At 42.5% G+C, this 26048-nt stretch overlaps 2 protein-coding genes across 4 annotated transcripts in view; one reads left to right on the top strand and one right to left on the bottom strand.

Moving 5' to 3' along the window:
* Positions 1–2373, bottom strand: part of SCAF11 (SR-related CTD associated factor 11) — a 48592-nt gene extending 46219 nt beyond the window's left edge. For 2 of the 3 annotated variants that reach the window (XM_014271564.3, XM_014271570.3), the window contains exon 1: positions 2233–2373. The gene's annotated coding sequence lies outside the window, so the exon portion shown is untranslated. Of the gene's footprint in view, positions 1–1416; positions 2053–2232 lie in introns of those variants that run through there. The other variant, XM_005480538.4, reaches the window with a different exon arrangement.
* On the top strand, positions 217–19598 carry LOC102071631 (uncharacterized). The gene is made up of 5 exons (XM_074540241.1): positions 217–303; positions 1626–3220; positions 4391–4895; positions 7013–7052; positions 7839–19598. Exons 1-2 carry the CDS (start codon positions 217–219, stop codon positions 2703–2705), a joined length of 1167 nt encoding a protein of 388 aa, XP_074396342.1. The 3' UTR covers positions 2706–3220; positions 4391–4895; positions 7013–7052; positions 7839–19598.
* Positions 19599–26048: the final 6450 nt, after the last annotated feature.

The raw sequence follows: 26048 nt of genomic DNA, 5'->3' as shown, positions 1-26048 counted from the left end.
AGCAGAACTGTCTGCAAGTTTTACAAAACCAGGGGCTAGAAGCCATGCAACAACTGCATCAAACTACAGCCAGTTGAGAGCACAGAGAAACTCTTCCTCATCTAGATGTTTCCAAGGCAACAGCTGACTAACTGGAGAATAAGATAAACTTACAACTGCCCATTGGGTAAAACTCAACAATCTGCACATATGCAACAAAGTCAACCTTCACATGTGATGGAGAACCATAAAATCACGGCCAAAACATTCACCATATACCATGCAACTTTGGAGAGTTGTTTCCAAAGGCAACCCAAATATGAGGTAAAAACTAGTCAACCCAGGATTGCTGCTATTTAAGAAGGTCAGAAAAAACATTCACTTCCATGACCATTTGGGAGACTCAAGATTTCCTCACATAGGCACAAAGCTGTTACCTGCTCTGCTCATTCCAAAGCAGACTTTAAGGTCAGCGATACAAGAAAAAAAAGTGACATTTTTTTATTTGTGTAATTTGTCACTCTGAAAGCTGACACATCAGCAAATGTAAACTGCTGAAAAGAAAGCTTAAAAAGATGTAATATTCTGACTAAATGCCTAAATAGCCTCCCCACCTCCAATATGTCTCATCTTAAGAAATCACAAAATCAAACACTGTATTCCTTGTTAAAGGAAATACTTGAAAAACTACTTGGGATCATTTCCAAGTATTTTCCATGCCACTAAAGAGGATGCTATCCATTTTCTTTTAATACTATGAGTTTCTAAATACAGCTTTTCCAGTTAAAAAAGATGAGACATGGATTATCACATCTAATCAACCAAATAACAGCAAATTTTTGTCACTGTCATTTCAAGAAGCCTACAACTTATTTCTGCTACGAGCAAATGAAATCATGACAAAATGGCTCTCCCCTGTGTAGGGCTCTGAACACCTACATAGTAAAATTTAAGTCAGATTATACTTAAAAGTATGATCCACTGCAAAGAAAATCAAAAGCCCCCAACACATCAGTGATCTACAAACTTCACACTGGACACTCAGCTAGATTTCCCTTTAAGGTTACTGAAGCTTTAAAATTCCAAACTTAAAACAGCTATTCAATAATCACGGACATTCCAATCCATGATATAATTATTACTTAGATGGGCACAGACTTAACTGTTTCCTGACATTTTAAATAAATTACTCTTTGCCAACAGCACCTAGTTACTGATACTAAACACACGGTAACTACCCGGCCTTTCTCTCTGTTATCTCATTCTCCCTAAGAATTTAAAATTAATTAGTAGTCTAAGAGCAAAACATCGTGAGAAGGCGGGGACAGATTTTAGTCCTAACAATGCTGCTTTGTTTTGAAGTTATAAATGTGAAGTTGGACTGTCAAAGATGAGTTACATTTTGGGCTCAGGCTAATAATATTCTTTAATACTCACCAAAGGAGAAAAAAAAAGAAACTAGGACACCATGTACTATAAAATTCAAGAACTGGAGATTATCTCAGTGGCTCGGTAAATTGCTTCCAGGCTCCAGCGCTCCCCCTGCGCAACTTTGCTGCTGTCTAACTCGCGATCCCAGAGCAGCACAAAAGCAGAGCTGGGCTTTGAGCTGAGCCTCTCTGTGCAACTTCCTTCGCAACTCTCAGCTCGCAGGAGCCGCTCCTCCAGCAAAACCCGCCGGTGTTCACAGCTCCAGGCTCCGGTCGTGCGCCCACCCCACCGGGAGCAAGGGCCGGCGGCGCTCCGCGGGCCGTATCTTTGTTCAGCCCGGCTCCCGGGTCAGCGGGCAGGGCTGCTGCTCCTCCCGGTGCGGCTTCTCAAAAGCTTTCGGCACGGAGCGGGCCGGCGGATCGCCCCGGCCGCCCCGCTTTGTTTGCCCTCCTGCCCGAGGGGGGCCGGCGGGCACGGGAGCCGGACCCGCGTCTCGCCGCGGCCACCGAGCGCCAGCGCCGGGCCGGGCTCCCGCTCGGCGCCACGACGCGGGCGGCAAGGAGGGGTGGGGAGGGGAGGGAAGGGGGGAAAACGCGGCCGGAGCGGGCAGCAAACTCCGCCCCAGCCCGACCGAGCGGCGGGAGCGCCCCGGCCCGGCGGGCTCCGCGCAGGGGCGAAGGCCCCGGCCGAAGCGGGACCGCACCGCCTCCAGCCTGCCCTCCCTTCCCGGCCCGCCAGCGCCCGGCCCGCGGCCCCGAGCACTTCCCCTCGCCGCGCGGAAATTCCCGAGGGAGGCGGCGGGCAGCAATCGCGGGTGCTCACCTGGCGCCGCGGCGTTCCCCGGCGCGGTCTCTGCCCCGCAGGGAGCGGCGAGTCCGCCTGCCCGCGCCCCCTCCGCCGCCTCGGGGCTGCCGGGGCTCGCGGGGCCCCGCGCGCTCAGCGCCCGCCGCGCTGCCACATGTCCGCGCGTGGCCGGGGAGCACGGCGGCAGCGCCGGCGGGGCCCGGGCGGGGGCGCTGCTCCGCTCCGGCAGAGGCGGCGCCCCGGCGGCACAGAGAGACGCCTACAGGCCGCCCCGCGCCGCCCCCAGGGAGCATTATGGGATAGGTCCTCCAGCACCGCCTGGCGGGGAAGGTGGGGAGACGGCACGTGACCGGCGGCCCCGCCCCGGCCGGGCGCCAATGAGGCGGGGGGCGGGGCCGAGGCGGGGCGGGGCCGCGCGCCGCGGGCGGGGGCGCCCTCTGGTGGCGGCACGGCGGGCGGGCGCGGCCGAGACATGGCTGCGCGGCCGGTGACGTCATGTTTCTGCGACGCGGGGCGCCCCCGAGTGCCAAGCCTTTTTAAATTTAATTTATTTAGTCAGTAGGAGTAATTGCAGCGTTGTAACTCAGTCAGGCACACTGGACGGAGTCCCGTGACCACAAGAGGGTGTGGCGGGCGGCTTCGGTCCGGCCCTGCAGGGAGTGGAAGCGGGGCCCCACGGCGCCGCGCAGTCAGCGGCGGTTCGTGCTTGCCGCGGCTTGCGGGCGCACGGACATGGTGACGTCTCATCATCGGACATTTCCGTAGGCACTTATGTTAAAAGAGTTTGCCGTGGTGCCGTACGTCCTCATTATGGCAGCCAGGAAAGCAGCTCAGCGCAGCTGCCGCTTCTGTGCGCTGCCCCGTTCCGACTGCATCACAGCGCCGCCAGGCCCAGAGCAGCGGAGCTCGGGCTCAGAGGCGGCGGAGGGTGGGAAGCGCCGCGGAGACCCCGCATCTGAACCCCCAGGGCAGCGCACCTGCTATAGCCACAAACGGCAGGAAAAATGCACGTATTTTCTGATTGGCTTTTCGCAAATATTCAAATTAATATTATATGTGTTGTGCTTTGTTAGAAAGTAATGCTGTATTAATTCTTTTAAGTAGTGTGTTCAATATAGCTTTAGGTTATAAAACATGTTAAAATAGAAACTATGCTATGTAGGATACTTTTTTTAAAGAAGGAACTCACAGCGAGATAGCAGCCACAGGACACCTAAATCTTTCAGAGAACAAGAATTTATTGCCCTGTTATCAGAAGAAACGAACTTCTTCCCGCCTCAAAGGCGCTGTTAGGATTCAGAGGAAGAAGTTGACGATGACCAGACAGAATCCTGTATTTGTATGGAATTTATGCATCATGTATGAAGTGTATGAATATGCAACAGGCTGTTGTTTTTAAGGGTGAATCCTTTGTTAACGGGTGTCCTTTTTCGGACTCGTGCTGCCCAGAAAAAGGTACCAGACGTCTGTAACTCTTTGTCTCTATTGTCTCATATTGTCCTAATTTAAATTGTCCAAATTATTATTACTCTAATTGTATTACTATTTTTATAACCATTTTATTACTATTAAACTTTTAAAATTTTAAAAACAAGTAATTGGCGTTTTTCACACCCCAAATACGCAGGCTTAGTTTGGTGTCTCCTTGTGTTCACAATGAAGTCACGGCCTGAATCAGGTAAAATGTGTCAGTTTATCAAGAGTTATGATACCTTATTAGTTGGCATGATTGCTGAGAGAGTATTAATTTGGGATCATATCAGAAGAACTTGAATTAAGAGCAGGCTGTGGGACAGAATGTAAGAAGAGTGATAGGAAGGTTGGAAAAGACCGTGTTCATTAGAAGGCTGCAGGGAAATGTAATAAGAAGTAAGACTACTCCCATAGTTGGAAAATACTGGAGAACATAGATTTAGGAATGGAGATTAAATGTTTAAGATAAGTCTGACTTTAAAGTGATTAAGTTTAATAAATTCCTCAAATTCTTCAATGGGATTATATAAATAAAGGAATAAGGTGTTAGGAAAATTGTCACTAAAGAAAGCTTTGTTACAAACACAAGTGCTGTGTTTTAACTACACAAGGAGGGCATACTATACACAGCTACTGTATGTTACTGTTTATTACTGTTGAATCTTTTCATTAAAATGTTTACTAAGTCACTTGGGGCTCACAGGTGCAGAGAGGGGCTGGAATTCACCGTTTCTGCCACAAGTCATGAAGATGTTGCTGTCACCCACTTGTGCTGCACAGATCATGTTTCACAGAAGAGCCAGGCAAGCTGAAGAGAAATATCTGTGAGAGGGAGGAATGCAAAGAGAAGCACTCATCGCCTGTGATGTGCTGTCTGTACTTTCGTTTGATCTCTGATTGTCTGTCTCACATCCATCCCAGCACTGGCCTTTTTGGCTACTCACACAACTGGCCCTCTCTCACTCACCTTTTGAGATGGATGTGTTCTGTACACTGTTTATGATGAGGGGGGGAAAGTGTGACAGACATCTGTGACTTTCCTCTTGCCAGTTCTGGCAAATATGTCTTTAGTTTTCCTATGTGTACATGAAGTTCCAGCCTGCAGATGTTTCCAGTCCAGTCAGGGCTGAAGGACAGTCCTGTCCAGTTGGATGTCTGTTCCCAGAAGCAGTCTGGCAAGGATGAGCAGCTGGTCAGATCTGCCAAAGGTGAGCCTGAGATGTCTCTCCTTCTGTGGGCTCTGTGCCTGCTGAAAGGGGAGGTGGAGTTTAGGTTTTGTACAGCAGTATAGAAAAAGAGGGTCATGAACTCTGATTTTCTGCTAATCTCAGCAAACCCCGTGGTACAGGCACTTTCCTAAATTTATTGGTCGTTCATGCAACTATTAGTATTTTTCTCAAAAATCAGACAGGAGGATGATTTGACCTGAAGGGATAGTTGAAATGTCATTAGGGATTGAGATGAAGATGGCAGGAAAATAAGTATTAGTTGGGGCAAAGTTGATAGGAATGGATGCAGAAATTGTTAACATTTCTGAATTAGTGGATGAGTTGTCAGCACCAGCCAGTTTTGCTGAAAGGAAGAATCCTAAATTCAAAATCTAAGTATCTGGGATCCAATCTTGTGATTTTTTGACATTTGATAAAATTTTGGTTTCATGTTTTACAGTGGTAAAAACATTATAGTCTGTTTTAATGTGTTCTGAAGGCTTCAGCTTCTCCAAGTGACTGATGGCAGAGGTTATCCTTAGTTGAGGTAGACACCACACCAATAAATCCTTTGCAGGTGAAGGATGGGACTAGTAGAGGCAGTTACTGTTGCCTATTGTCTTTTCTAGGTAGGTATGAGTAGGGCTGTTTCTTCATTTCCAGCTAGATATGAATTTTCTGCTGAAAGACCATGAGTAAACCTCAGGCTGTAGGAGACACACAATTTTTAGTGGTACTTTGGAGGCCCTTTGTGCGTGCCCTGTGTTTTGTTTGGGAGATTTACTCTGCCCACTTTTTCAGAGTTTTCCAGTATCCATGGGACCTAGAAACTTCCCTGGAGCAGACCCTCTCACCAACTTACATTTCTTTCCAGATGCCAGCATGGTGTGGAAGCACAAGCAAAGCCATATTCATGGCACAGCTCTGAGTATGATCAGAAGCCAGATGTTCCAGAGAAAAACTGGAAAACATACAGGGAGAACAGTGTGAATTTGGGTATGGTCATCTGGAGAGGGGAGCAACAGGGAGTGTGATACTAGAAATAAGACAAGTATTGGGGTGAGGGAGAGGGGGAGATGATGGCAGAACTGACAAAGAGATTTTGACCACAATATGGTAGAGCAAAGGAAGGGAGGTGATGCTTGATGAAAGTAGGCATGAGTCAAGCATGGGACACCTGGAGGACAAAATGGTAGTTATCCATGACAGCAGAAACTAGAATTGTCACGGAGTACAGAGGGGAGCTTGAATTAAGTAAGAGCAGGCTGTGGGACAGAATGTAAGAAGAGTGACAACTGCTTATTTGTGGTGTGAATTTAAATTCTTAACTTGGAAGTATTCTGTGCCATCCTACACCATTTGCCATTAACACAACATTGCAGTGAAGGCGCAGGTAAGTGACATTATTATTATTATTATTATTATTATTATTATTATTACTTTTATTATTATTACTACTTTTTTTATTACTTTTTTCAATGTAATGAACCTGAAATGGTATTTCTGCGGTTTTGAAGCTGCCAGTACTACATTCTATCTCTGGAAGAGAGGAGTGAAAAAACTTTAGCATAGTGGATTGTTTTTCCTGCTGTAACACTGTTGGGACTCATCAGTTAAACCACTGAAATATGCTATACCCAGGGAACAGAAGAACTATTTATGATATAATACTTCTGCTGTCCAATTTCAGATGCTCATTTAATTAATAAAATATTCATCTATTGGGCTCTTGGATTTTGAGCTTTAAAGAATGTAGATAGATGCAAATGGCATAAAAAGGTGGACTTTGAGAGTTTATTCAGAGCTCATTCACTCTCTCTGCCCCATGCAGGGTTAGTCATGTATATGATGCTCCTTCACTCAGTCTATACTTCAAGATCTCAGGTGGTGGGCTCTCCTTCCAAAATCTCCTTCCTCAAGCAGGCCATTTCTTTAGTTTAAATTTTATACTTTTGAAAAGCTGTACTGATTCCTATCTATGATCCTTCCTACTGCATCAGAAGCCCATTCATTTATCCCTGTCCACCATAAGTGCTTGTATCAGATTGTCCCCTTTCTATTTGAAACAGATTTTTACTTGCTTTTACCATTTTTAATTAATTTTCAATCTCTTTTAGGTTAAACAACATTGAAAGGTCAACTAAAAGCAAATATATGGTAAGTTCTTTGTCTGCCCTATACAAGGGGCTTGATATTTTCCTATAAAAGGAAACCAGAGTGATTTGGCAGCAGTTGTTCTTGAAAAATAAGTGTTGGATGTTGTCTTCTTCTTAACTTTGAAATAATTAAAAATTGTTAGCTTGATAATTTTTTCAGAGAGGTTTTTTTGGGACTCTGTCTGTCCCTCTTTCCAACAATAAATTTTTGTTTCTGTTTTTAATTTGTCTTGTGTTTATGTATCATGCAAAAAAAGCCCCAGTTAACTGAGAATAAACTAAGTGGATTAGTTCATTGTTCCAATAATGTGGTGTTCTGAAGTTTCTGTCTTCAGTTACTGGCATTCTCATTTCTTTTTAGGGAATTCTTAATTTTGAAATTCTGCTATATATTTATATATATATATTTCCAAGTAAGTAGATTGTATGTTTTCTTGTCAAGATGACTCAAATACTTGGCTGCACAGAGAACATTATTTCAGTGATAGAGCTTTTAGTTTTTTCTTGTTTTAAAAACTTTGATTCAGAGACTAGTTTTTTATTTACATGCAGTATGTGTTTGCTTGCAAGTGTCATTGTTTAGAAATACAGTGTGATAGTCTATAAATAAAAGTAAGTAGGATGAGTTAACACAGACTGGTGAGGAATTTCAGACTTCTTTTTAGCCAAAGGTAATATAAAACTATGGTCTAACACCTAAAAAAATCTTTTTTGAAAGTGTAGTCAGTCACAGTATACACAACTGTTCTGTTTCCTTTTTTCTTCTGTTTGTTTTAATAAATCACAGAATATTCTGAGATGGAAGAGATCCACAAGTTGTCATCAAAGTCCAACTCCTGGCCCTACACAGGACAAACCCAAGAGTCACAAGTGCTAGCCACCATGTTGGAAAAAAAGTTATCAAGCCTCTCCTTTGATATGTTGGTTGGTTGGTTGGTTGGTTGGTTGGTTTTTGGTGAGTTTTCTTTGTCTTCTAATTCATTCAAAGGTACTGCTCAGTTGCTACTGGTTCTACTGTATACATTAGAACTGGCCACGTTTGCCATTTAGTAAAGTATAGACAATTGTCCCTGTTGGCCTAATTTTTGAGAAAACTGAGCTTAAAAAGATAGACGGGATCAGATCAGATAAAATTTGACAGCACACATTTCAGATTCACAGTATTCTGTGTTTAGTACAACATGTCAGTTCCCAGGAGTTTCCTGTTCAAATAAAGTATGTTCTAGCTCTGAAGCTGCAGATCTTGGACAAAGCCTTGGGATATCAGGCTTTCTCAGTTCTTTGTGGGTAGCAGCAACCCTTTTGTAAAGGATCAGAGGAATTTTACAATGGTCTTGACTGGAATTTTTCTCTTGTTATGCCAGGTTGTTGGTCACACTTTGACTGGGCACCATGGAGATAGACTGTAATTCTCTGGAATACATCCCACTGTAGAAATGAAAGATGCTATTAACAGCAATATTGAATATCTGGAAGAAAAAAAGGCTTCCTGTGTTTAGAGTTCTGAGGAAACAGGATGTGAGATAATTAGCCATAATTTATAATATATAGCCATATTGTTTCCTCAGCAAGAAATGGGATGGGCGTTATCCTGTCACCATTCTTTATTCCAAGAGTTCCCAAGAGCATTTTGCATCCTAGTACTGTGCTGTGACCAACCACATTTATTCACAGTTTAAAGACAAAAAATCCTCAGAGCTTTTAACACTATGTGTACATACCTAACAGTTTCTAATAAAAATCCAGCAGTGCACTCCTTAGCAAAAACAGCCACCATTCTTTCCTTGTTCCAAATTATTTGCTCTAGTTTGTGGGATGGTGACCTGTCTAACCAATTTAGTCCATTGAACTGAAGCTGAACCATATTACATAATGTTTCTCTGCACCACCCTGAACTGGTTTCTCTCAAACTTAGTGTAACAACAGGTTGACATAAATATTGTTTTAAGTGTTGTCTGCAAGTACCACCCTTCATCTTAGAAGAACTGTAGGAGATAGCTAAATAAAAGCAAAGTTAAACCCAAATTAAAGGCAGCCATGAGCTTGAACTCATAGGATGAAAAGGTTTTGCTCTGGGACTGTGTATGACAGAGCAAGAGGAGGATGAGGGAATGAAGTTAACTGGTGTCATGCTTTAACCTCAGCCAGCAGCCAAGCCCCAGGCAGCTGCACTCCACAGACTGAGGAACTGCTTTTATTGTGTCCCAACACTCACAGACATCAACAAACTTAGAAAACAGTGTTTCTTCCCTATTTTTGTTTGTTTGTTTGTTTACCTAAAGGTATGAAAACATCTTATCTGTCAAAGAATTTATGCAATCTGGACTATGCTGGATAACATTATAATACTGCAATCTAATAGCCTTGTTTCATGTGAATCAATATTTTTGTATTCACATGAATATCTTAAAGATTTTTATTTTTTAAACAGATACAAAATGTTCATTAGTTGATTTTTTTGCATGACAGATATGGACAGACTGATTTTTCTGAAATTCCTTATTTAACCTTTAGAGATTAAGAACATTCTTTGGCCTTTGCTGGTTTTACTGTAGAAGAGCTCCTTATTTTAATTTGAAATGCTGAATCTTTAGCACAGATTTATATTCTCCAGAGTATTGATTAACTACTACAGTTCAAAGGTGCTTTGAAATCTTCATCTTCCTTAATTGTCCAGCATGTTGAATCCTGCAGTGTCCTTTGCTCTTCCTTGAGATTTTGCATACACCAGACTTCTCAAAGTTTCTTGCACTTGCCACTCCTCCTGTTGAGGAAATCTGTATCCATAACTTTGTGTTTTAGCAGTGGCAGTAGCAGGATGAACAGAAGTCTCTGAAATCCAACATACATGCCGTCAGGTTGTGGTGCAAGAGAAGTTAACAAACATGATGCAGAACCATGTCTCCAGAAAATGTCTGTGTTTTCATGAGAGACGTTACCTTCCCCTCCTACCTATTCTGTCCCTCTCTCAAAGGTTTCCATTTAGAAATAAAACAACCACACATGATACAAATAAATCACAAACTGACAGTTCTTTACAATAATCTGCCATGCAGTTTGAAACATTGTTTCTACCTCTGTTGCAAGGTGGTAACCATGAGCAAAATGGAAAAGCAGATTACCAGAGATGGAAATATCCTCTTTGATTGCTCAAATGAGTCAATCAAGCTTGCCACAAAGTACACAGAGAGCGCAGAACACAATCCATGTTCAGTTTAGGTAATGTTTTGGTGAGGCGGTGATGAGAAAAAATTATTTTACATAATTGTTTTGATTTTGAGATAGTTAATTTCATCTTTTCAGCAAGTCTGAGTCAGCCAAATTGATTCTCTGTGATGATTGAGTGGCTCTTTTTCACAGAAGGCAGAAAACAGAAATGTAATTCGGTGTCTCTCAGGTGGAAAAAAATTGCTCTGAAGCAGCAGCTCTCAGGGGCTGGGAAGCTTCTTGGAGGACTTTCAGGCAGTTTTTTTCTGCTAACTATTTTTAGAGTTGTGTGTGTTTCTTTAAATGCGTTCAGAAAATGTCACATCCTAAGCATAACAGGCAATAATCCAAGTGACTAAAATAAGAACAAAACTTCACCATAACTTTTAAAAAAATCATTTCAGGCTTTGGATTATTTGCTGTATAGCTCATACGAATTACATCAGTTGCCAACACCACCACCATCAGCTTTTCCAAACAATCATTTAGTTTTGCATTATTATCAAATACTTTATCTTGACAGCATAATTAGTGATTTACTGCACTGGGCTATGTTATTCCAGTCCCTAGACAGTAATCCCCAGCTGATCAGCCAGTGAAGTCAGCTGAGAGGTTGCTAGCTAATGGTCCAATGCAAACCGAAGTGCTGTTCACTATCTAATAAACACATTTGTTCATAGCACACTTGCTAATAAGGGCACCACTAAAAAGAACATCCCTTAATCATGTATAATACCAGTGGAGTATTTTTAGTGCATACTAAACAATCTTTTTACCCAAAAGAAGAACTAAGAATCCACTCTACTAAAAGTATACCCCACTTAATACACTCTGAGAACAGTATGTTCAAAATCATGTTGAAATTAATTATTTCAGACATTTACCCCAAAATAACACTTTAACAAGCCTCTGCTTGTCTGCAGCTGCTCAGGATGACATTATGGAAGAAGGCAGTTAGGTGGAGGAGTTGTTAATGTTATGGTGCTCATATTCATGCAGCCACCATCAAGGCTGGACTAGAGGAGATGTATGTTTTATACAGTGAGAAGAGTTCTGTTGAATTCCTGAGGTTACCTACAGATTATAAAATTTAGGAGAAATATAATTATTTATTGGGTTTATCATCCCATGCTCTGGGGTTTTTCTAAGCTGTTTTATTTTGTACTGTAGTTACATAAAAAAATATTCTTGTCACTTAAGCCACAATTTTTTGTAGTGAAGCTTTTTCCACCTGAAGCTTGCTTGTCCTTTGTATTTAAAATGCTGAAAGAAGAATTTAGCCAAAACTCAAAGCATTTTCACACCTTTAAATACTAACTGAAAATATGAAAGTAACCTTCCCGATAATAATTCTTGACCACCTTCTGATACTCCCTCTGCTGCACTCTTTGGCACTGCATGCTGTGGGTCCCTGTCCCTGCTGCTCTCAGCTCTGCATGGTAGAACAGCAAGGTTGCCATGGTCTGAACCCATCACCCCAGGAAGGCTCATGGGACACAGAAGTGGAAGAGAAAATTTGTAGTGATGTATGAAAGGAAAAGCCATAATATCTTCAATAGACCCAGAGGATGAAAAGAGGGACTGGGTTGTAACTATCATATAATATCAGAAATCAGAGGGAATTTGAGCCATCAAACCCAATTAGCTGTTGAAGGAAAGAACGTCTTAATTATGTTCTTCCCCCCCACCTTGCTGTTACCATAGACCTGTTTAGGTGGAGTGACTGCAGGTAAATGCTCTCGTTGCCCACAACTCCTTAGTGAGATGTTGTCCTTCGTTGTCTGTGTCTTCTTTTTACATTGGATATATCCTTGTGATACGCCTACACAGAATGGTTATGTATCCATTTGTTTATCAGACAGAATTTACAGAATGGCAGAGTTCTTGTGGTTGCAAGGGACCTCTAGAGACCATCTGGTCCAACCTCACCTTGCTCAGGAAGGGTCACTTAAAGCTGGTTGCCCAGGACCAGATGGCTTTTGAATACTCCAGAGATGGAGATCAGAGCCTCCAGGGGCAATCTGTGTCCTGATTCAGAGGGTACCAGCTGTGTTTCAGGCTGTGTCTGTTGTAATGGATTCTGTGTCTGGGCACCATTGAAAAGAGCCTGACTCCATCCTCTTTACACCTTCCCTGCAGGTGTTTGTACACACTGATGAGATCCCCTTGAGCTTCCTCTTCTCCAGGCTGGACAGTCCTAGGTCCCTTGGCCTTGCCTCCTATGTGAGGTGCTCCAGTCCCTTCATCATCTGTGTGGTCCTTTGCTAGACTCTCTCAAATAGCTCAATATCACTCTTGAAGTGGGGAGCCCAGAACTGGACACAGCACACCAAGTGAAGCCTCTCCCCAGTGAAGGATCACATCCCTCAGCCTGCTGGCAATACTTTGCCTAACACTTGCCTTCTTTGCAGCTGGGCTGCTTTGCTGGCTCATAGCTCATGTTCAGCTGGGTGTCCATCAGGATCCTCATGGCCTTTTCTACTAAGCTGCTTTTCAGAAAAAAAAAAAAAAAAAAAAAAAAAAAAAAGCAAGCTATCAAATAGAATAGTTCTATAAACTTCCAAATTTCCAAAAGAGCTAAGTTGGTCCTATTAAGGCCATCTTCCCAGGTTAGTGGAGAGGAAACTTTATAAAGCGTGAATAAAATAGCCACATTTGTGCTGAGGGAGCACATGGTGTATTTTGTAGCTATTTATAACACTGAACTGTTAAGAGGAGTCAGTAATGACCTGCTCAATTCAGCATTAAAGTTGTGGCTGAGTCTATACCTGATCTGTGGCAAACTTTGTGTTTTCAAGTATTGAGGTACACTGCCACTGACATTCTAAGTACATAGTATAAGAGTATGTATTTTTGCCTGCCAACTTCTTTCCAGCTGCTTTAAAGTCTATAATACAAGTGGCAAAGAAACTTCAAATGAAATTTTGTACCTTTTTAACAAAATTGAGATGCAGCACTGAGATTGCCCCTCTCCAGCAACCAACCCCTTCAGAATGTTAGATGTGTTGAACAGTCTCTAGCCCTGCAAACTCAGTGTTCCCTTGATGCCATTTTCCCTATCACTGCATCAAAATATTAGTTCATGTGGGAGGTTGGTGTTGGGTGGCCTGGAGAGCACTGCTGGCCTTGCATGTGGCAACAAGAAAACTCCTGTCAGCCAGTTTGTGCATACTCCCTCTCCCTTTCTCCCCCCCAGCTCCTGGGAACGCTTCCTGTGGCAGTAGTTTGTGCAGATTTCTGTGCTAGTTTTTGTAAAGCAGATTTCTAATTTTTAGAGGGAAAATGTGAATTTTCATTTGATTCTGAACTAATAATTCTTGAAAATTTTAAATGGAAATAAAAACTGCATTTGCTGGCTACAATTGTCCATATTTTCTCAAGCTATAGTTACCTAGATAATTGTGGGAAACGATGCAAAGTCCTTTTTGAATAGGACCTCTTCCCCAACTGAGCATCAGGATGAGCAGTTGGAAAACCCCATCGGAGAACCTTCCTGGGGCATCTCCTGAAAAGCTATCGTAGCAAGCAGCTCTTGTGCGCCTGCAGATGCAGAAGATGCCCGTTAACGCAAGCAGCCGCATGGTGGAGCTAGGTTTGAGGAGAAGGAGGTCAAAGCATCCCAGGAGATGCTCCTTCTGCCTTGGGAGGAGAGGTGCTGCCTCCCAGAGTGCTGGCAGGTTTCCTGTTTGTTGTCTTCCAGACATAAATGATCAGTAGACTTTCAAAGAGAGAACAAACACACAGAGAAAAAGCAGTTGTCAACAGGAAAGAGGTTTAGCAAGCCTTTCAGCAAAGCTAAATAGAGAGATTGAGTGCCAGTGAGCGCAGGACCCCAGCTAACTGCTGCAATGGAAAAATAAGATTAGGGGAAGAATTTAATTTTCTGAATGTTGAATATCGTGACTAATTTCCACCAAGAACCTGTATTTCATCAGGATCTAAAACACAGCCTCAGAATACGGCTGCAGTTGTTTCTGTGGACACCGCTGCTGTGACTGAGAGGTTTAACTGAGCAGTAGCATCCTGCAATTCCAGGGGAAAAAAAAAAGAAAAAAAGAAGAGGATTACTGCAGCAACTCCTTTCAGACAAGTTTTCTGTTCGCTGCAATGAAATCAGTTCAAAATTAATTGTCATGTTAAGTATCAGTTAACCACACCATTTGAAGGAGATATGGAGTTTCTCTCTTCTGATGGAGTTTCCCAGCAGCCAAGCAGAAGAAGCTGTAGGTGGCACCATGGCACTCTGCAGGAGGGCAGTCTGTGCTGGGCAGTTCTGACTCATAACTGAGCTGGTGAAAAGAAACCACAGACTCAGTGGAGACACCACTTTTATGCCACATTGCAATCTCCCTCCCTACAGTAGCCCTCCTGACCTCTACACATTACCATCCCTGGCTTTCCCCACCAGATATCCACTTACTCACCCTCTTCTTTTCACCCATCACAAACACTTCATTGCACAGCACTGATACCACTGGGTTTTGCTGGAGTTTTATTCTGCTTATCCTTTTTTAGAGAGGGCTAAAATCTGTGATTGAGCACAATGACTCACATAGGGAAAGGGACAACTAGATATTATTAGTTCCTATTAAGTGGCAATGCCAAAAATTCACAGGATCAGCTTTTATATGACCGGATATATTTAGTAATTCAGCAGGACTGTAAGTGAGGATGTGCATCATTTCCTGGGATTGTCAAGCCTTTGATGGAACTCTTGGAATGCAATGAATAATATTATTACAATACTGTACTTTCTTAAACATAGTGGGCATAATTAAAGTCCCACCCACAGAGGTCAGATCCATCTGACTCACTATTGTTAAGAATTAAGAGACGTCCATTTATTTTAACAGTGGTTTGTTTAGAATATGAAGTCAGTGGATTTCTTGCCTTTGTGGAAGGTGTCATTTTACTATGTCAGGGACAATGTGGAATTCTGGAGTAAAGCTATAAATAGAGTACAGATATTATTGGATCTGGTTGTTACTTAACAAAAGTTAAATTTCTTTGATTAAATCAATGAAATTATTATTTGCATCAGGGTATTATCTGGTGTAGTATATTTACAATGGGTCTATACCTTTAAAGGTAGGATTGCTAAACCAATAACAGTGTATGAAACAATAACACCTTAAAAATCCAGGTTTCTCAGGTATTTTGCTTAATCCTTTCATCACAGTGAACTAGTTTCAAGAAAAAATTATATTTCTCATATTTATGTCAGTTTTACCATCTAGAGCTTTTACAGATGCACAGAACTGATACACTGTATTTGTATCAAGCATTGCATTGGGACTTTTAAGGGGATCCTATGAGGAGAAAAATAGTTTAAACTATTATTATCAATAGCAGAATGAAAGCCATTAGCAAAAAGCAACCTCTATATTTTGGCTGATTAGTCTATGGATTTAATAGCAGTCTGTGTAAAATTAGTTTCATGTGTTTGCTGATATGGCCACTTAAATTCAGATCTTCAGAGGTATTTCACATTTCAGACTGAAATACCTCTGAAGATCTGAATTTAAGGGCAAGCCTGGTGCTTGTGTTTGTTATTAGGAGCCTAAATAACTTTGTGGAGTCAGAGGTCCTGCTAAAGGAAACACATTAATGCGTACCTTACTCTGTTACTGTGAACAGTCTGGTTGTCAAGCTTAGAAAGAAAAACAGTGAAAACCAAAACTTCTTTTTTGCTCTTGAAATAAGGAAAGAGGGCTAAAGTGTTCCATCCAGCAATACAGAAGATAACAGCAGGTGAGTGGCTTTCCATTTAGAAGCTCATGCTCCTGCAGATGCTTTTGCAGGGTAACCTACCCAAGGGGCAGGGGTGGGCAGGACAGTGAGCAGCTGCAGTGGGGATATGGGTGGGAGGCCCTCCTCACCCTCTCAGTGAAAGAACCACAAAGGGGAAAAAAGCAGAAATTCCAGGCAACACACCTTCTAGGTTTCTTAAGGCAAAGAACCAAAGCACCACAGAGACCTGACATCTCTGAAGATGTTCTGTAACCCTGCAAACCCAGTCTGCTCCACTGCCCACCACATGCCATCCCCATAATTTTGCCTGAGGAAGCTTAGGGCTGGCAGTTCTTGTCCCCATGGAAACCATGTTCTTGGTGGGCAAACCATCACCTTACTCCTGACCATATTTACTGATAACTGAATGAGGAGCAGATTTAATCACCTGGGGCTGCAAGTATATGTTGTATTACTTTTCTTTCATACTTGCATGAGAGGAACACATCAGCACATATTACTGCACGGGGTACTGGTGAATGTGCTGGATAACCAAGGAAGAAGATGCTGGCAGCATCTGGCAGTGTGAACAGCTGAGATGCAAAGGAGTAGAAGGGACAGTGCTTCAAAGCCACTTCTCAAATCATTGTACTGATCTCTGCAATTTTTCTCCTCAAGCTGAAGGCAAGAAGGCAGGGTTCAACACAACACTGGAACGAGTCTAGATTTCATTCATGATTGATTTTGCTGTCTTGCTTACATAACCCACCTAATCCTGCCTCCTAGCTTGGTAAATCACAGCTTGCAGTGCTCTTCTTAGCCATCAACCCAGAGGATCATGATGAAAAGCAAATCTCATTAGCTATCAGCAGTGTAAGACATAGAAAAAGGAAAGTAAAGAGAATTATAATGTTACCACCTCCTTGGAACCGGTTTTATCTTCATTTTTATCAGATATTACTTCTCAGATACACAAATTCACTGTGCCGGGGGGTGATAAATGAGGTAGGAATTGGAGTACAGAATTTTCCATTTTAGAGGAGCCCAGATTTCAGGCTGAAGGTGTGGGATTAGTGGGTCAGGGGCCATGCTTATTCCAGTGTCCCCAGTTAAGCCCTCAAGTAAGTAGGCAGGATTTACAAACAGATATTGAACTTTCCAGAATAGCACTCTCACTCACATATCTTGGCCAATAATATCAATGTGAGGCACTTAAAAATATGCTTTTATTTATTGATCTAAGCAGAAGATGAACTCTTCTGACAATTTATTCCCAGTGGGAAGAAAAAATATCTGAGACATCTGACCTTATACACCCTCCCTTGGTACTGGGGAGGTGCAGTCTTTCATTGTCTTTCATTCTTTTGTGCAAAAGCAAGGACAGTGCTGAAAATATATGGGGCAGGAGAGAAGGAGAAGGTAAGGCTGCCTCTAATTCAGTCACTTCAGTCACCAAGCTATACGAGTAACTTTGGTCTTGTTTCCTCAGACAGTTGGGCTTTTTCTTAGAGTAATTTGCTGAGATTGAAGAAAGATATGGCCAAACAGGCCCACAGGGAGGAAGGGGAACGGTGAGCAGAAGGAGCACTAGGGTGGCAGTCATTCACAGCAGCCTTTAATCCTCAGTATCTGAGGAAGTGATGCTAGCTAAATATTGGCTGCCCTCCAACAATCTGCAGCTGGAAAACTACCCAGCTGGGGAAGGGCTGAGCTGGGTGTGCAATGCAGCCCCTGCAGGCCTCAAAGATGAAGTAAAGTAGGGTCTCCTAGGGACACAGCACCATCTTTCCCAGGCCTTCTTTCACTGAAAGCTGGATCCAGCCCTTGACAAAGCAGGGACACGGGATCATTGCTCCAGCCTGCAAATGACAGACAGAAGCAATGCTGTCAGAGTGCACATGACCCATCTCTCTTCGACCAGTTCTGATTAGGAACCTTGTGTTTTGCAGCAGTAGCAGAACAAATGCAATCAGGAAGGCCATGTGAAATCAATTTTTATTGAATTATTCATTGCATATTTCTATGCTGTACTGAGAAAATAATTCCAAATCCTATAGTACCCAGCTACTTTCAGCTGCTTTCCTGAAGGCAAGCATGTGACTCTGGTTTCAATTGCTACTGTAAATATACAATTATTTATAAACTACCTCAGAGGGACCATATGGTTCCCTTTTGAATAAAAATGCACAGACGGAGCTGAAAAAAAATCAGTGAAAGAGAGGCATAGTAAATTGGTATGTAGGAAACCATCTGCTTCCATGTGCAAGTGATGTTATAACAAACTGCAGGAGGCACAGTTCAGACAACTGCAGAGAGCCAACTCCTCCTTGATGTTTGCAGACCTGCTGGTCTTCTACCTAGCATCAATTTTGTGTTGTCTTTTGCTCCAGCAATATACCAGGAAAGCTATATTAGCTACCTTCTACGTGCCTGGGACTAACAATCCTCTGTGGTTTCTCTTGCATATGCCTACCCAGTGAACACACTTCAATTTGATTTAAATTCCTCTGATTTTTGCTAAGTCTGTGAAACACGATGGGTATCACTAATCGACTGTACTAAAATTAACATTTTGAACAAGGTTATTTCTGTAAAGCAGTAAGAAAATTGATGTAGACCTAATTTATTAAATTTTTTCCATAAAGTTTTTCCAAAACTTACTATGAATTGCTTGGATGATGTCAGAGTGATATTTGTGTTAGGTCTCAGTTATTACAAAGGAGCTGTGAAAGCTGCAGAGATCTGGTTTATGTAATTTCTATCATAATGTTGAGAGCATAACTACCATAAATACAGGTGCCAACTGGAAGCATCGCTGATGTCACTTGGGTTACACTGCAGCAATGTGAACCCTTAAATGGGTTGCTGACTCCTCAGGGAGAGAGTGGCTCAGTACCAGCACAAGAGCAGCAGAGTTGGTTGTGGGTGTGGGTGGGTTGTCCCATGCTTTGCTCCATTCAGTGTTGCAGGAGCTGGGCTGCTGGCAGTCCCTTGAAAGCACAAGGGCAGTGACTGAAAGCTAAGGGTTTGTTATGGCAAGAAAAGAATGACAGGCAGCACCAACCCCATGAGTTTGGAAACACTTCAGTGAGCCTGTCTGGCACATGCAGTGAGTTACTTTTGCTCCCCATGGTTTGTGAACTCATCTAGGGGCCAAGAAGCTGTGTCAACCCTTCCTGCCCAGCCTCTGAGAGCAGGCAGGCAGAGACTGGGGATCACCTCTGTGCAGAGGAAAGGAAGTCTCATGTCTGAACTGCCCCCATGAAAATCCAACTGTGGCTACACTACCTGGGCAAGGGGTAGAGGGGAGACACCTGAAAATACTTTGGATCTTTATAAAAACACAACAAAAATGTCATTTTCTTTAACAAGGCAAATGGAATGAACATTTAAGGAATACAAACAAAGCACATGTTCTGAATTATTATAGTTATCCTAATGTAACAATACTATGAATAATATAAGGACCAATATTACTAAAATTCATTCAAATGGCTTGTGGTTTTTTGACATGGAAATTCCATCTATGGGGCAGAGACTGAGTCAGACAGAAAAGGACAGAAGCATTAAGAAGGGAATTATAAATAAACTGATTTGCCTTATTCTCTTCCCCAATCCTCCCCAGGGCCATCAAACACAAGAGCACTGTCAAAAAAGCCATCGGGCCAACATCTCCTTGCCTGACCAACTCTGAGGAGTTTTTGAGTCTCCTGGGGACACTTCCTTCCTTTGCAATCTCTTTTGTGCCTCTCTTCAGAGCACACTGAACAGGGACTTCACCATCTTGACTGTGTACTGGGGGGCAGCTGGAGACTGTCTCATGAGAACCTGCAGCATAGAATGCTGAGATGAGAGAGCAGCACATTAGTAAAAATAAAACATGGCTCATCTAGAGACCTACATTTCCGCACAAAGCTTTCTGTCCCTCTGTCCATCTTTCCTTACTTCAACCAATAGTAAAATTATGTATGTGCAACCTTGTCTTCCTACTCACCTTCTAGGCTTCCCAGGTGAGGTGCAGCTTGCTGGAGCATCTCTTTACAGGGTTTACCAAACTTCTTTGGCTGTAAGTCAGTCCTTCTAAAAAACATAGTCCTTCTAAAAGCACTATCTTCTGACTTGATGCAGAAAAAGCAGTAGGCATACAGTGTCTGGCAGAGAAGTTAAGGCTGTCACAAGCAATGTCAACTGGGCTGCTAAATGACATGCACATATTAGTGCAGTGGTATGGCTATTTTTTTTCCAGCTGTTGAAGCAAAACATGTGACTGTCTTATCCCAGCCCTAATGGTTTGAAAAATTATTTCCAGTGGAGCTTGTGTTTGCCCTTCCATTAACTTGGTTGGGTGAGATAGATTTGTTTCATGGGTCATCAGAAGCTTGAACATCAGAGTTTACACATGCACTTCAGTTTCTGTGTGTTCAGATGTAAAACAATGGTGCAGGAGGAAATACTTTTGATGACCCAGTTTCCCTGGAGCTGAGAACAGATAGATGTATTTTCTGTAGCATGCAGTATTGCTGCAAAGTGGTGAAATGCTAAACTGCTCGTGTCTGTGCTGATTTGCCTCCTGACTTGGATATGAATGACAAATTTGTGTGAAGGATTAGTCTTCATGCGTAGCCTGCAATGACAAATCCTATAGGCAGTTTTGCTCTGCTGACTGTGGAGATGAGGAAAAATAACTTCAATAACTAAGGACAGACTTATAAATACGTGTGTATGCAAAATACTGTTTGCCACAAGAACAGAGAGGATTTTGGTGCAAGTTGTGCAGTTCTCAGCGGCCATCACTAGCCATGTTGACTACCTCCTCACAGCTTGGGCCTTGTGCATTAAATGGTGTTTCATTGAGTTTTATTACCACCCTTGCACTTACCTTTAATTTTTTTTTTATTCTCAGTAGAGATTTGAAGTAATATTTTCCTAAGAGACCTGGAGTTTATGCAACTCCAGTGAATTTTCATCTAAAGATATTTTCCTCAGTAGTACTGTCTGTTTTCCTGGGGTTTTGTTGATCCTCTGCATTGTTTACTGAGTCAGTTTAGATAATTCTTCATTTCTTACCAAGGTTGAAACAAATAAAATATAAATCCTTTATCAGCACTAAAAGATACAAAGGCTTGAAGCTTATATAGCATTTCTCCTATCCACTCCAACTCCTCCAAGCAATTAATATATAACTTAGTAGGAATCCATTAAGGCAATTCTTCAGAAGTCTAAGATATTTTATCAGGTTATATAAATTTAAAGCTGATTCCATTGATCACAGACTACCTCAACCATTTCACAGCAGGGTGTGAACCTTGGAAAGTCTGTGGAAATAGTGCCTGGAAATAGCTCTGTCTATCTAATTAGCAAAATAGTCTGGCGCGCCTACCACTTAGTAGTGCTTGCTAGTATCCTTTAGTGAAATAAGCTCTGTACCAAAGCAAGATGTTTGTGGCTGGATTTCTTTGCTCATAAAACTTGGCATTTGAAATTCTTGTGAGGCATTAATTAATTCTTTAAAAAATACACAGCATTTGTATATGGGTGCTATATAGCTCATCTGGCCTCTTGTAACTAGGCTGTGGGCTTTCTGTCTTGGACTCATCCATATCTTCCTCGAAGGCCTCTGGGATTGAAAATTTGCTGAGATGATCTATAGGAAGGATACATGAAATCTCTTTTGTGGCTTTGAGCCATGGAACATCCCGAAGTTGGTACTTGCCAACTTGCAGAGGTGTTACCAGCTGTGTGTTGGGACAATGCTGCCCTTGCTGGAGGCCAGTGATGCAGCACCTATAAAGGCAAGTTGGAAACACTGCCTGTTCTTGGACAGTGGACAGGCAGGTTGGAAACACTGCCTATTCTTGCAGGTAAATGCCCTCATCCATAAATGCCCTCTTCCATGTCCCATTATGAAAAGTACCTCTCAGAGCTGGCTTCGATGAATCCTGCTCTTTGTGGGTGTTGTTTTCCTGTCTCAACTGTGCTAACCACATTGTTTCCTCAAGGGTAAGTGGGTAGGTAAAGAGTGTGTTGCAAGACTTCTTTTCTAGCTACTAGTTTTGACCTATTTTGTTTATTGGTATCTGGACTGTTTGCCAGATGTAAGTAAAATAAAAAATACCCCAAAAAAGATGCTTTCCAATTTTAGACAACTGTTTTGAGACCTCTGAGTGATATTCAGTTGTCTGAGAGGAAGTATTACTTATTTCTGCAGTAAACAGAACTAGTGGTCTCTTGTGCTTGACAGAGGGTTATAATGTAAATATAGAAATGTTCTTGCTTGAATGAACTGATTTATTACTGTGCTCTCTTTTAGGATAGTGAAATTGTCCCCAGAGAGGTTAAGGTGTTGGTGATGTGCTTGCCTGAAGTGCTGAGGTGAAGCCTGACTTGCTCTGTGCTTTATCTGCCTGTGTGGGGTTTGCAGACTGCACAGAGCACATCTGCTCTGGTACACCTACTCATCATGGTCTATCTAAACTCATACCCTGGTCATCCACAGGGACAAGCTTTCTCCTCCCAGTTGTCCAGAGCATGAGTCCTACCAAGAGCTGAATTTGCCTTGGTGTGATTTGGAGCAGGCAGGGACATGCCAAAACACTACATGAAGGACAATAATTAGATGGCATGCATTTATCTGAGCACATTTCCTACTCCTTAGAGAGCACTCTGCATCTTGGTGGGCACTGGCAGCTTTGTACAAAAGATTTCAGGCTGGTTTTTATTCTTTGGCCCAGAGAAGGGGTGAGAATATCATTCCCTCTCTGGGTGACTGGTCTGAATGGTACAGCTGGAATCAATCACATGTTACTTTAGAACATCAGCATCCCGTGTGAGGATGACATGTCTGCTTTTGTAGTAATAAGGAATATGTTTTGAAGCCATCAACACAGCTAGGACTCATTTATTTTGTCTTTTTTTGTCAACTGAGTTTAATTGGTTCACAACCAGAGCTCTTTGAGAAAATAATTTCTGCATCTCCTAGTACCTGCATTCCTAGTGTTTATTCCATTAACTACAGGGATTGTGGATTCTGGTTAAAATAATCTGCCTCTGGACAGGGAGAAGTTGACCCTGCTTGTTCAGCACAGAAAGATGACAATTAGTTCTCTACTCAAGTAAAAATTCAACAAAGACTTGAATGTTCCTGTGCCTGTTGCTTTACAAGATTGTTTATCAGTTTACAGGGAGGCCACGCTGCCTTTTCAAAGTGCTGCTGGAGGGCTGCCAGCAATAGTAACAGAAACTGTGCTCATTGTTTAAGTGCCACTGGATGCAGGAATAGCAGACTGATGCCTGCTTTCCTTTCATTTTGTGATGATCTAATTGCAAGAGATATATAATTCCTTGTTATGTCAGGGAAGTTGTTTCTCCAGCATCTGGTACTTCTCTGATTATCTACAAACGGTTTCTGAAAATTAATAGGAAATCCAGCTATTATGTAAGAAGTACTACAGGGAACTGCTGCTGCCTGCACTAAGCCTGAGAAGACTTCAGAGACAGCAAGAACTGGCTGTGTCAGTGAACATATAATTTTCTTTTTTTTTCTTTTCTTTCTTTTTTTTTTTTTTTAAACATCCTAGTAAATTACAGCCTTTGGTTATGGTTTGAAGAAATGTGTTCTACAAATGTTGTAGCATCTGTATGCTGCTGTTTTTACTGCAGCCATTGTACAGGTCATTAATCTGATCCCACATCATAAAAATTTCTCCACCCTCTTCGTGAGTTTCTTTGTTATCCTAACACTTTCCAATACCTTGACGCCTGACTGTGCTATGTTCCCTTATAATTACCTGGGGTAGAACAACAGGTTTTTTATCCTCAATGCACTTGACTCCTGCAGTGGTGCTCCCATCTCTGTAACAGATGGCACATCCAGCTCTGATGGGCTGGAGCTGGTGGCCAGGGAGACATCTGAGCACCAGACCCTCCTCTCTCATCCCCATCAGCTGCTTACCAGGATGAGCTCATGACAGGAGCCTGAAGAGGAGAAATGGCAGCTGCAGATGCTCCCATGTCTGATACTTGGTTTTACCCCTGTAATCACTGTAAAACAACTCTGTGCAAGGGTTGTTGCCATCCAGTGATGTGCAAGGGGAACGGTTAAGCAAACCCCTCCTAAGCAAGGTGAGGGGAGCTGGCAGGTTTGCCTGGGCTGTGGGGCAGGTCTATAGTGGGCAGCAACAAGGATGGTCCAGCTGTTGCAAAGCTTAAAGTGAGCACTGCTGGGAAAACAGTAGGGTTTGGGAATGATCTCCACCCAAAGCTAGGTAAATTTCACCAGCTTTTCATAACTAGCCAGTGGACAGTGCTTCAGGTTTGCTGCCCAATGGGCAAACATTCTCCCAAGGGTACATGTGTCCTAGGGCACCCAAAATGCTATTGTATCCCATATCTGTCTGTGTCCAAAAAATCACTGCTGTCTGTTTATGGCCCAGCAGCACAGCCAGAAGTGCAACTGCAGTACAGTCAAGGGCATGAATCCCTTTCAAAGGGTCGGGTCTGACACTGATTTCCCTTTGTCTCCCCATTTGCAGTTGGCAGTGGGGGCTGCTATCTTGGAAGGGGGCAGTACCCTGCCAATTTGAATGTCTTTTTGTTCCTGTGGAGCTTGTGATTTAGCAATTTTGTATTTAGTTATTATTCACTGCTATTTGTTCCCCTGTGGCTGTTTCACTTGTTAGTAACTCAATTTTTCCACTTGTATCTACTGGTATTAGTTCTTTATTGGTGGAAATAGATTGATTTGAACTAAGGGGAGGTAACTCATTTTTAGAGTGTTCACTTCTTTAAATTGTCTTAAACCAAGAAAATATGTCAGGGAGGACGAAGGGGATCTGGTTACCTCTGGGAAAAGGACCTGACATTTTAGGCCAGGTGGCATTTTTAAGGAGGAACATGGTTCTTGTCTCTGGGGTGCATTCTGACTCATGTTGATGATACACTTTCCTGCACTTTTCCAGGACAGCAGCTTCTGTGGGCCCATAGCTCAGGGAATTCCCAGTGTGGCTTTATCTGCAGATTGACTCTCTGACAGAGCTGGCCTGTGCCATCTCAGCCTTCACAGTTTACTTTTCCAGGCATATTGTCTCAGCCTCAGCTGATCAACAGTAGAGTACCAATAACCTCACATTTTTCAGGCAGCAAGCCGTGACAAGGTTGAGGCACACTATGTCAGCAGCACCATCCCTTGCTGGTGCCATGAAATTTAATAACACTGACAGCTTAAAGAGTCCCCATTTTCCATAACTATAAGCTGAAAGAGAAATTCATGGAACTTAATATTTGCAAAACACAGATGCTGAGTTTCCTGAAAACTTCTAACCACACTGGGATTTGTGTTAGGAAGTCAGTATTTCAGCCAGAGGTCCTTAACACAACTGACTGCGAAAAAAAGGGTGCTGCTCTCCTGCATGGGGCTGAGAACAGGGAAGGAAGCTTCCTCACAGGAAACTAAACCCATATGAAGTTTGTGGTCAGAAAGTCTTAGAAATGGACTGATCATTTGTGCCTGTTCCTACCATCTCCTCTTTCTCCACACTTTCTGAAGTTGGCATGAGTTCTTACTCCCAGTGCTTAGTGTAGAGGAGAATGAGACATCTTAACAGTGGCTTGAATTTGGGCTTCAGCTTGAAGACTAAATGCAATTTTACATGAATTTAAGTCAAACCAACACCCCACTTGAGCAATATGGAGGAATGTCTTCCTTCAGATAAAAGCATTGCTTGCCCTAGGAAATAGGAATTATTCTTCTTTTTTTTTTTTCCACTCACAAACAGGGACTGGTCAGATGTACTCAAGAGATGATGCTGACTTTGGGGATTCAAGCCAAAAGTAGAAGCATGTGGCTGGAAAGGAGATTGGTGTTTTTAACTTTGGCTGCGTGGTTTTAGGTGAACTTCAGGTGAAGCTGTCAGACTGCACTGCAGAAGGCAACAGATATTTGTGGCAGTCTCTGCAAGCAAGGAGAAAAAAGAACCATAGCTTCTCTTTTTTTTCCTTTGCTCCGTAAATTATGTTCCTATGTCTTAAGATATAACTATGAGAGGATTAATTTTGGCTGGGT

Source organism: Zonotrichia albicollis, chromosome 4 (genome assembly GCF_047830755.1).
Source record: "Zonotrichia albicollis isolate bZonAlb1 chromosome 4, bZonAlb1.hap1, whole genome shotgun sequence".
NCBI classification, from domain to species: Eukaryota; Metazoa; Chordata; class Aves; order Passeriformes; family Passerellidae; genus Zonotrichia; species Zonotrichia albicollis.
The sequence above is the reverse complement of the archived record's forward strand: the minus strand, read 5'-3'. Positions and strand labels throughout refer to the sequence as shown.